The sequence below is a fragment of the Pinus tabuliformis genome, chromosome 4_2, assembly GCF_031772625.1.
Source record: "Pinus tabuliformis cultivar Carrire ecotype Pingquan chromosome 4_2, CPIR1, whole genome shotgun sequence".
Classification (NCBI taxonomy): domain Eukaryota; kingdom Viridiplantae; phylum Streptophyta; class Pinopsida; order Pinales; family Pinaceae; genus Pinus; species Pinus tabuliformis.
The window spans coordinates 882,705,433-882,718,080 of NC_142304.1; the positions used below are offsets into that span (position 1 = coordinate 882,705,433).

The 12,648-nt window shown below is 35.8% G+C and overlaps 1 protein-coding gene across 1 annotated transcript; it reads left to right on the forward strand.

Moving 5' to 3' along the window:
- Window positions 1–7,801: 7,801 nt before the first annotated feature.
- LOC149172516 (SKP1-like protein 1B) lies at window positions 7,802–8,894 on the forward strand. Its single transcript, XM_089427735.1, has 2 exons — window positions 7,802–8,095; window positions 8,711–8,894. The coding sequence occupies exons 1-2, from the start codon at window positions 7,802–7,804 to the stop codon at window positions 8,882–8,884; spliced, it is 468 nt and encodes a 155-aa protein (XP_089283861.1). The 3' UTR covers window positions 8,885–8,894.
- The last annotated feature ends 3,754 nt before the right edge of the window (window positions 8,895–12,648 follow it).

Sequence of the window (12,648 nt, forward strand, 5' to 3'; positions counted from 1 at the left end):
CCCAGTCACTTACATCAAAACTTTTTTCGCTGCGATGTTGATCTGCCTATTGTTTCATTCTATTCTGCGCCAACACGAGGTTATCCTTTAAGAGTTGGAGAACTTGTTGTTGATGCTCGATGTGATGTTCCACTGCTTGAACCTTAGAATTTTCTCTTAAATATGATGTGATGGATGGTGGCTGATATCCATAAAGTGGCATAAATGGGGTCATTTTTGTTGCAGTATGGAATGGAGTGCTATACCACCATTCAACCAGAGGAAACCATTTGACCCATTGTGTATGTTTATCAGATACAAAGCAACGAAGATATCCTTCCAAACATTTGTTTACTATCTCAGTTTTCCCATCATATTGAGGATGATAAGATGAGCTATGAGCTAACAGAGTACCAAGACAAGAAAATAATTATGTCCAAAAATTTCCAGTGAAAATGGGATCTCTGTCACTTACAATAATCTTTGGGTTTCCATGTAGCTTTTGAATTGTTTCCATAAATGCAGTAGAAACTGTACTGGCTTTAAATGGATGTGATAATGCACAAAATTGTGCATACTTGGTAAGTTTGTCAACTATCACCATGATGACACCCTTTCCTTCAGACTTGGGTAAACCTGTGATAAAATCCATTGAAACCTCCTCCCAACGTTGGCTCGGAATGGATAAAGGTTGTAATAGACCTGGGGTCTTAATTGTTTCAACTTTATTTTGTTGGCAAACCAAACATTTCTCCACAAACTTTTGAACATCTGATTTAAGGCCATACCAAAAAAATTCCTTCTTAACCCTGTGGTAAGTTTTTAAAAATCCTGAGTGCCCTCCTAAGGGAGAAGTGTGCAATTCCATAAGAATCTTTTGTTTGAGTTGGGAATTCTTACAGAGGTATAAGCGATCTTTGTACCATAACGAATCATTTTTCCAGCTAAATGTATCAGATGTACTGGAATCTTGTTGTAAATTTTGAATAAGTGCCCACACTTCTTTGTAATTCTTCCATTCTTCCCTTTCTTCGTTTATCCAATTTGGTTGGATAATAGAAATGGCACACAATAATGCTTCCACATCCTCATCCTTTCTTGAGAGTGCATCTGCCATAACATTTGCTTCCCTTTTTGTAGATGATTTCAAAGTCATAACCCAACATATTTGTGACCCATTTTTGTTGCTCTTCAGAGGATAATATTTGTTCTAAAAAGTATTTAAGGCTATCATGATCCATTTTTACCTTGAAGTGTCTTCCCATTAGGTAGGGTCGTCATTTCTTAAGTTCATGTAGTATTGCCAACATTTCCTTCTCGTAAATAGCTTTGTGTAAATACTTTCCCTTGATTGGACGACTTTCAAAAGTAATGGGTCTTTTATCTTGCATTAAAACAACACCAATTCCATTTCCTGAAGCATCACATTCCATAATAAAGGTTTTTGTGAAGTCCGGTGTAGCTAAGACCGGTGCTTGGCACATTGCCTCTTTAAGATGTTCGAAGGCCTTTGTTGCCTTCGGAGTCCATGAAAATGCATCTTTCTTCAATAATGTTGTTAGAGGTGCTGCTATTCTCCCATAATTCTTAACAAACTTGCGATAATACCTTGTCAACCCAAGAAATCCTCGCAGATGCTTTATGGATGTGGGGATTTTCCATTCCTTAATGGCTTTAAGTTTGCTAGGGTCTACCTTAACACCTTCATGAGATAAAATATGACCCAGATATTCCACCTCTTATATTCCAAGGAAACATTTGGAGCTTTTTGCATATAATTGTTTCTCCTCCAATTGTTGTAGCACCCTGTCAACATGTTCAACATGATCCTTCCAAGACTTGTCGTAGAGTAGTATATCATCAAAAAATACTAACACCAAATTTTCTAAGGAAGGGTTTGAAAATGGAATTCATCAAACCTTGAAATGTAGAAGGTGCATCGGTAAGCCAAAAGGCATGACCAAAAATTCATAATGACCCTCATGAGTTCTAAATGCTGTTTTCGGAATGTCTTCAGTCTTCATTCTGATTTGATGATATCCTGAACGAAGATCCAACTTGGTGAAGTAAATTGATCCATGAAATTCATCCAATAATTCATCAATGACAGGAATGAGAAATTTATCTTTAATAGTGAGCTTATTGAGCTCCCTATAATCCGGACACATGCACCATGATCCATCCTTCTTGTGCACCAATACTACTAGAGCGGAGAAAGAACTTTGACTAGGTTGAATTATACCAGCCTCTAGCATTTCTGCAACCATATGTTCAATTTCACTCTTTTGGGCATAGGGATATCTGTACAGCCTGATGTTTGGAGGAACACTTCTTGGAATCAAATGTATAGCATGATCATGATCACGAATAGGTGGGAGACCTTTGGGAGTCTCAAATACCTTGGAATGATTGTCCAAGACTTTTTGGAGATATGGAGAAATAGATGATTTCGATGTGGAAATATCTAGCGAACATAATTGTGCAATTACTCGAGGTCGTTGTTCCTTTTTTAGAAGCTTTTTCATACTGTTAGAGCTTATTATCTTTCCCGGTTTCCCTGCAATACCCCTTAATTCAACTTCCTTTCCTTCCACAGAAAATTTCATGAAAATTTCTTGAAAATTAAAAGCTATTGTACCCAAGGATTGTAGCCATTGGACTCCTAGTACAACATCAGCACCTCCCATTGGAATGGAAAGCATTGGGCTATTCAATACATATTTTCCCATGGATAGCTTGATATTATGGCACTTTCTAGAGCAATTTATGGTTCCTCCACTTGCAACCATCACTTGACACTCTGGTGCTGGATATAGGAAGCAATTCAATTCTTTTGTTATCTTACAATGAATAAAATTGTGGGTACTTCCTGAATCAATCAACATTATTACCTTTTTATTCTTGATATGTCCTTCTATCCTGATAATTTGAGGAGTGGTAATTCCAACTAATGCATTACAAGATATGGTCAGATTCATTTCTTCTTTATCTAGGGTTTGTTCCTGGAGAGTATCCTCTTCTTTTGACATTTCTTATTCCTTTTCTTCCTCCTCTTCACAATCTATGTAGAATAATTTCTTCTCAGCACACTTAAGACCTTTAGTGTATTTGCTATCAAAACTGTAACAAATCCCTTTTGCTCTTTTTTCTTCCAATTGTTGTGGTGTCAACCTTATAGGTTGTGGAAGGCTAGGGGCAACAACACTTCCATCTTTATAGTTGTGAGTGGTAGGCTTCCTCGTTGCCATAATTTTGCTTTCCATTTTTCTTGCTAACCTGAATGCCTTCTCCAATGAATCAGGGTCCCAAAGGCAAACCTCATGTTGGATATTATCGTTTAAAGTCCCTATGAACACATCAATCCTATGCTCCTCTGGAATATCTTTTACCCTTATGTTCAATTTTTGGAAGTCCTCAATGTGCTCCATCATTGAACCCTTTTGTTTGAGACTTATCAATTGGCTAAAAAAGGTGTTGCTTTTTGTATCCTCGGAATGTGCTGTCATTTCTTCCGTAAAAATTGCCCAAGCGGAAATTTGTTTACAAGACCAAAGACATTGATACCATACAAACTGATTTGGTTCCAAACATAAAGTTGTAATACGTACCTTTTGTGTGTTTTGCACATTATGGAGATCGAAAAATTGCTCCATCTGTAGTATCCATGTTGCGGGATCCTTGCCATCAAACTTCCTCATATCGATTTTTGGAATATAGTGGGTCTTCAATCCAACATTAGAGTCTATGAAATCATGATTAACATTTCTTTTGTTCTCATCATGAGTTTCCTTTACTACCCTTTCACCATTAGTGACCATTTCTTGTAGCAACTTATTCAAATTTATCTTCAATTCTTCCATCTTATCATCCATGCCATTCATCTTAGCTTCCATGCCATCCATCTTAGCTTCCACACCATTCATCTTAACTTGCATGCCATTCATATTAGCTTTCACCGCATTCATCTTGGCTTCATTTGCCTTTAGTGAGAGTGAAATTTGTTGTACTTTGTCTTTTATTTTTGATATATCATGTTGCATTTCTTCCTCTTCTTCACGAGTCATGCTAGAGCTTTCAGGTTGCTTACTAAGTGTTTGCATTTTCTTTCTTCGGGGCATTAATTAATGCTAATAATTCTTCATTATTCCCTTTGAATTCCTTCAAACTAATTTTTCAAACCAAGCTTATGCAAAAATTTAAAAAAATCTACACACCTTTTTTCACTTTGTAGGAGCTCAACTCCGCAAATATAGCGTGAAAAGCTTAGAAATTCAGACCCGAGGTTCAGAACGATTTCAACCCAAATGGGTTTTTTTAAGTGTCTGAAATGTTGCAGAAAAAAAAAAGGAAGAAGAAGAAGAAGAAGTTAAAGTTAAAGTTATAGCGCAAATGCCACGATAACCTATTTGGAGCAAAGAAACCCTAGAATCCAAAGCTCTGATACCAAATGTTATGAAACCAACTCACAAAAAGATAGAAAAGATAGTTGAACGCCTTAGAATTCAGCCTCTTCGAGGGGGCAACCTCCTTTACATTACACAAATGAAATATTCACAGATGATACAAATGACAAAACCTCATTTCTATATATAGGAGTCTAAGGGGACACAATATAACCAAGCCGACCTAACAATAATAATATAAAGCCACAAAAATAACAAGTTTCAAGTATTGGTTCTGCCCATAATGTAACAAGCACCACAGTGAGTAGAGTTGGTATAGTGCTAGAATGGTAGCTAGGAGGTGAGGGGTCCGAATATTGTCGGGCCTCCGACTGACCCACACCAAATTTTTAATTGACCTTGGGCTGCCAAATGGCAACCCATTGTTCATGTAAGCCGGCAGATCAAGGCGAAAAAAATTTTCACAACCAAGGGCCATCTGAAGAAGCGGATGTCAAACTACTGAAGCTTTTTGTGCCATTGATTGGATGGCATCAATCGCATGGAAATTGTTGCTCACACATGAATGCTAACACCTACATTCCACTTAGAAACGTGGCTGAAGAATATAATGTGAAAATGAAAAATCTGAATGTACCATTAGATTTGTGGCATCGAATAGTGCAAAATCGATTGTCAAATCTCAGAATTCTGAGAAATTGAGAATCTGGGACTCAAGGAATCTTTTAGATTCCCCCTAGATTCCTCAAAGATTCTGCTCCATGGGTGGACTGGAAATACACAACTCAAAAGGTGAATTTGACCTCGTCATTGTGATCACTACAGAAAACTGTGAAAAACGACTATAAACTTGACTATGTTCTGACAATTTTTTTTTTACCTCCCCAAAGAATCTTTGGGCATCAAAGAATATCATGCCTCCTCTGTCTCAAAATCTATGTCCGCTCCTAGTTCCTCCATCTGCTCCTGGGTGCACTAACAAAAATGAGTTTATATGTAAATCCTGGGTGGATTAACCCATGTGGGGTTGGTTGGCGCAAAGGTAGAGTTTATAAAATGGTTGAGGAGGGGTTGGGGGATCAAATTCCACCCCTCCCAAATTAACATGCAGAATCTTTTTTTTTTAGATTTTATTATTGGGCGGTGGTTCCACTGTTTTGGTGGCCTGTGCTACATTTCTTGCCATTAGTTCCACGTGGTATTAAAGGCAGCGTGGTGTGCATTAAAAGGGAGTCGCGTTGTTTTATTTGACATGCCATGTTCCCGCCGCATGGTCGCGGGCCAGCCGATGTGGCTGGCACAGGCTCGATACCCATAGACCTCCCATTAACTGTGCGTACATTTGTGGATAGGGATGTGGGCCGGGTTCACCAGAGGTGGCCCGCCCACCCCATTAATACGAACATTGTATGGTGGTCGATGGAGGGTCCGGCAGGGTCGTGGCCACCGGCCCATATTTAAACATAGCTTTTGTATATATATATATTTATTTATTTATTTATTTAATAATAGGGAAATTTATTCAAATTTGTCTAACATAAGGCTTATTAGACAAATTAAAGAGGCAACAATTTAGCCCACTTCGAGAGCTAAGTTTCATGCCTTGGGGTCAATCAAATTGTAGGACACTCAAACCTGGCCCACAGCCCAACTTTGACCAGAACTTTGACTGGCTCTTTCTCGCTCATACGAGCTCGGATTGACGAACTATTCACATTGCCATGATCAGGATGATGATATATACACTCAAGTCCTAGTTTGAAATCATTCTGACCATTTTTTATTTTCGAGTGTTCATAAGCCCTCTTTGTCCTGTGTGTGTCCCTAGAGCCACCTGGATCATTAAGAGAAGATCTAGAGTGTCTCAACCCTGAACACATCTGATCAATTCCAACTAATGTATGCAGGCTCTTAGAGTGCCTCAAACCTACTTTAAGAGTTTTTACTTTGGCAACGATTTTTTATTTTAATTATCAGTTGTGACAACCTTAGTTAGGTGGCCTAAAATTTGTTTATTAAGTTTTTAGGATAGGTCCTCAAGAAATTAACCAGATAGGAGGAACATAAGCATAAAAAGTTTCAAAATATTCACCATAAAGAAAACCATCACAAAAATTGAATGGTTCAATCCAATTTGTTTATTTTCATTCAAAAAATGGAATGGCAGTAAAAAAAAATTGTGAAAGAAAAAATAACATCAAAAAATCCAAACGAATATAAATATATACTTCCTTTTCACAGAGATAAAGGTAGAAAACTTGCAGCATAATGTTTTTCTAATAACAGGCCCACGAGAATAGAACCTAGAGGAAATTTATAGGTCAAATCAATAAACTAATGATAAAGAATCTCAAACAACTAAAACTTTGAAGCTCTAAAAATCCCAAAGAAACAGAAATCCAAATCAATACAGAGCTGTCGGAGTAATTTAATATATTGATATATAAGATAAAAACAGGGGAACAAACTATGCAATGGACTGAAGTCAAGTGAATACATCAAACAAGAACACATTTCTTGAAGCTTAGGGCTTAGAGAATAGAATGAAGTATGGTAAACCTCTTGCTCAATGATAATATGTTCCACCTGTGACACATTGTTCTCAATCTCTCTAATATCTCGTTAGGAAGTCTCTTCCATACAGAGGGAACGATTGGAATCTCTTCTCTGCATTGATTTTCTGGTACAGATTTCTCAGTACAGATTTCTCAGTATCTTCATTTTTCGAAGGCACTCATTTAGAGCATTCCAACAACACTCATTTTTACTTATTTTTCTTATTATAGCCAACATTATTTTTCTGTTTACAATATAATTTTTATTTTTATTTTTATTTTAAAGAGATCAAATGGCGGATAAACTTACACACCCCTCGGCTCAATAAATAATATTAGTTAATCATATTTCTTATTTTTTGGTGATGACATTCAATAGTATAATATTTTATTATTTGTTTTATTTTTATGATGATTTTTTGTCTTTGTTAATTCTTTTGTTTTATTAACTACATTTAAGCTAACCAGGACGTACTAGCTATTTTTAGCAAAGAGTAATTTCAGATGCAATTTGGCCCACTAATACACTAAAATAAAATAGGTGGAGCATGAATCGAAAACAATTAGCGGGTATAAAACAATAAAATAAGAAAACCCTAAAAGCTCCAGATTTGGGTTATGTTAACTAGAGTTAAGAAAAAATATTTAAAAAAGGCAGCGAATGGCACATGGCATGGTTATTTGGGTAATCAATCAGGCTATAAATATATTGCCCTTACCACATATCGCTCATCTCATATTGATCGAGCAAAAGTTCGTTCATACTTTCTGGAGTTCTCTTCGCTTATACACAGAAATTCAGTCCTTTCTTTTTATTCAGATCATCTTTTATTCGATTCGGATCAACTTTTTAGTTGGGGAGCCATGGCCTCGGAAAGCAAGGTGAGTTTGAAGAGCTCAGATGGCGAATTGTTTGATGTCACTGAGGCTGTGGCATTTGAATCTCAGACCATCAAGTACATGATCGAGGACACTGGCACCGCCAATGCTATTCCGCTGCCAAACGTTTCTAGTGCGATACTCTCGAAGGTCATCCAATACTGCAAGTACCATGTCGATGCTCAGAACCCCGCACATGAGAAATCGGCGGACGAAATCAAGACTTGGGATGAAGAATTCGTAAAAGTCGATCAGGCGACTTTATTCGACCTTATCCTGGTATTCTGTCAGAAACTCTTATTTGGTATTCTTTGAACCAAACTATCGCTTTTCTTATTTGTTGTTTTGAGGGGTCTAATCTACCTGAATTACCCCAACCAAATTGTTTGGAACCTCTGAGTACAGTTACCGATGGCTTCTCCAGTAAATCAATGTTCCATCAACTAATTGTTTTTTTAATTTCTGAGATCCTTCAATGCTAGAAATCTCTGTGTAGTCTCATTCCATGTAATTGTTCTGCAATATCTTCGTCGCTTTCTTTAGTAATGCTCGCAGCCCTTTTGATTCTCTCTCTTCATCCTCAGATGCTATATATTTTGACTATCAGTTTTTTCACACGCGATCCATGCTGCAAATTTGATTCTCTCTCTTCATCCTCAGATGCTATATATTTTGACTATCAGTTTTTTCACACGCGATCCATGCTGCAAATCTATCAGTTTCAACAGATCTTCTATGTCTGTCTCTCTTTTCAGATGATCATCCATCGATATTTTCAGATCTATCATGTCCATTTTGTATATATTCCCTCAATATAATATATCTTCTGAAAAAAAAATACATTTGTATATTTTACAGAAATTTTGACTTATTAAGCTTTCCGGGTTTTTGCAGGCTGCTAATTACCTAAACATAAAAAATCTGCTAGATCTTGCATGTCAGACTGTTGCCGACATGATAAAAGGGAAAACGCCAGAAGAAATACGTAGAACTTTCAACATAAGGAATGATTTTACTCCTGAAGAGGAGGAGGAGGTCAGGCGTGAAAATCAGTGGGCCTTTGAATGATTCTAGGGAATTGGTGTTTGCTTTTATTGTAGTCGAAACTATTAGTGGTATACTTTTTCTTGTTTGGATTCGTCAATTTCTAATACTGGACCGGCTTTGAAACTTTAAGGCCAATGGTTTGTTCTGGTTGAATAATTTTGTAAAGATCTCGGAGCAACTCCTTCAGTAGTATTGGGCTTGTCCAATTTCTAATAAATATTGCAACTATTCTGTCAACTGTGTAGTGAAATGGGCTCCAATTGCATGGTTTTAACGTTTTGAATTTTTTTGAATCTATGTGCACTGGTTTTAACATTTTGAATTTTTTTGAATCTATGTACACTGGATGGCTTTTTCATTTTTGATTTCCTTGTATTGCACGAATGAATGCGCCGAGTTTAGAGTATTATTGCACGAATGAATTGCCTCAGTTTAGAGGATTATTGCACGAATGAATGGGTCCAACTGTGTGGCATGCTTGTATATGTTTTACTATAGTAATTTAGAAGGTGAAGGTGGGGACTGACGAAAATGCAATTTGGTTTGGAACTTTTTGTTTTTTTCTTAAAAATTGTTTTTGCAAGTAGAACATGTTGTTTTATTAAAAGAAAATTCACATGTCTTATCTGGTTTTAATATTTTGATTTTTTTTAATTAATGTGCCCTGAATATCTTAATTTCCTTGCTATTATTATTGCACAAATGAATTCGCTAAATTTAGAGTATTATTGCACGAATAAATGGCCTCAGTTTGGATCCCAGGTTTTGATACTTTGATTTTGTTTTGAATTTATGTGCCCTGAATGGCTTTTATATTTTTGATTTCCTTGCTATTATTATTGCAAAGATGAATTCCGTAAATTTAGAGTATTGTTGCACGAATAAATTTAGAGTTTGGATCGCCGCAGGTTGATGCTTTCTTTTGCTAGGCGCCATGTTTGTTGTATCCACCAGTAGAGAGCCTTCATAAAGTTGCAAATGAGGACATGCTCTTGCATATACACCCTGTACGCAGCTATTTCAGGGACTTTGATTTCTAGTGTTGGTATTTCTTAGTTTTTGGTTTGCACGTGTCTGGTGCGCATTGCTGAGCCCTGGTCCTCCCGCTGGTCCCTGCTGAGCAGGTCTGGGATTTGACGTCCCACAGGACGTATTTTTTATTTAAGAACTTATTTAACCGCAGGGAGAAAATCTTCCACGTCAATTATATTTTTCCAACCCGTCATTTTGACGTCTAGTTTCATAAAGAAAACGTAAAAATTTATAATATCCGTAATAAGAGTATGGGACCACGTCACCACCGGGAGTATCGGTAATATCGTAACTTTTTAACCAGAGAGCACTGTTCAGTTTCCCCACGGACCCATGAGTAGTACGCTGTCAAATTGTTTTGTTCAGTTCTTCTTGAAAGCGCTCCAAGTTTCAACAGTGAGTACTGCGCTGTGAAATTGATTTTTCGTGCACTATATTGGTGTGTTAAACAGGCCTACGGCATTTTGGTGAAAGTATAATTCAAACTTCTTATTTTGAATCAGATGGGTTTCCTCTAATTCTTAATAAGTTAGGTTTTAAACATCATTTGGGAAGTTTCAATAAATTTAATTAAAGTTTTAACTCTTGTTTTGTTTTGATTTGATTTCGGAATATTTTTAGAATTTGAATTTGATTTGATCTTAATTATTTTTGGAATTTTATCAATTGTTTGATTGGGCTGGTTTATATCACATTTTAAAAATATTTCAAAATAAAAATAACTTTTAATATTAAAACTATAAAATTTTGATTGCTTTTGAAAATAACGCTGAACATTCCAACAGAGTCCAGACTCCCACCATGAAAAGAAAAATTCAGGGTACTGAAACTTGAGTCCAAATTAACTTTTTCTAAGGGTATGAAATTTTAGTGGAAATTGAATTACTCAGTTAGGACTTTGTGGTGAGATTAGTACTTTTTCGTGAAACTTTTTCTAAGCTTATGAAATTTTAGTCGAAATTGAATTACTCAGTTAGGACTTTGTGGTAAGTTTCAACTGATTCACTCAATTTTTAAAAATCTAATTAAAAAAAATATTTAAAAAATGCCACTTATAATTTTAAAAAATATCTTTAAAATTTGAACAAAATTAAAAAAATATTTAGAAAAAAAAAACCATTTTATCTATTAATTAAACCACCCATTCCAATAAATATAATATGATTTAATAGTCATAAATATGCGTTGAAACTGATACATTAATTTATATAGATTTTTTTGTGTATAAGAATGTTATTTGAAAAAAAAACTGTTGAATTAATTTATATGCATTAATGTTTTTTGAAATATTCCAAAATTTATAATGAAATTAAACTAAAATACGTTATTCGGTGCAAAGAAGCAACTGACCTCGGTTCCTGCATTCATCCAGGAGATGTGGAAATCACAAGCAATTAGAATTTTCCAAAACCATGATTATGCCACACTAAGATAAGGCATACAGTTAAACCCTATTAGAGGATTCTTGGAATGAAAGACGGTCTGCGATATAGAGATATATTCAAGTATCAATGTTAGAATCTTGTCCGGTCACACAGAACACGGAGATCAAACACCTACCGCCTGATTTCTTGTTTATTAGATCGGTTGCAGGGCATGGGCCCGAAGATTTTGATTTTTTAAACTAGAATGGGGGAAGAGGTTTCTTAAGTAAGTTGAGATTCATTACCTCTTTCTCCTGCCATGGTCACTATGCAGATCTCAGGTTATGCAGATCTCAGGTTTGGTTGCAGTTATAGGTCTAAGATTTATTTTATTTATAATTTTACTAGATAATTTATTTATTGTCTATGAATTGTAAGTTTTTTTCAAAGATTTTATTGTTTAAATGGCTTTACTATAAATTTGAGTTATAAATTTGATAGATTACACATTTGCAATTTCAATCTAATTAGAATCATTATAAACAACAGTGATTATCAGCCTCCATTTGATGACTTATTGTGTATTAAAATAGAGTTTTCAGTGACCCTCACATATTTAGTTAAAACTTAAAACTAAGGATAAAAAAATACAAAAATGTCATCAAATTTTAATTTCGCAGACAAAAAAATTTGAAATTCCAGGCCTGCTCCCAACGCCCGTACAACTTTGCATATTTCGTGAATTTGTCACCAGAGTTGTTGTTGTTTGTTGATGAAACCGGTGGAGATGCTGGGTAACGATTCCTGTTATGGAGAAACAAATGAATAAGCTCCAGGAACAAATGATTCCGTCCATCATCTCGAGGGCATGCAAAGGCAATTACTCTTCATATTGGACAAATTCACCCTTTTTAAAATCTAGCTCCAACTCATGATCAGGAGCTACCTTGCACGCACCGTTATCAGAATCTATTACAACGTCATCGCCCTCAAACATTTCTAGCATTGCCTTCCTGCAGAAGGCATATTTTGATGATATCCCATGGACACACAACTGACTGAGATATCAATGTCAAAAAGTAAAGCCTTCTATTATTATGTGGCTTCTATTATAAAAAGCACTATAAGGATTATATTATATAGATGATAATACAGAACTGACTTATATTATATAGATGATAATACAGAACTGATATGTACAAAAACTGGAGGATCATATTCCTCGGATTATGTACTCGTTCCAGAGGGGATAAGGAGAGAGTTCCAGCTTCATTTGGAAGACATTTAAATACAAAACAAAAATATTAGACTATCCAGCTATACAGAAGAGCTGTAGGAGATAGGAATATCCAAAAATATTGACCATATAGCAAAAACAAGAGTCTGCAA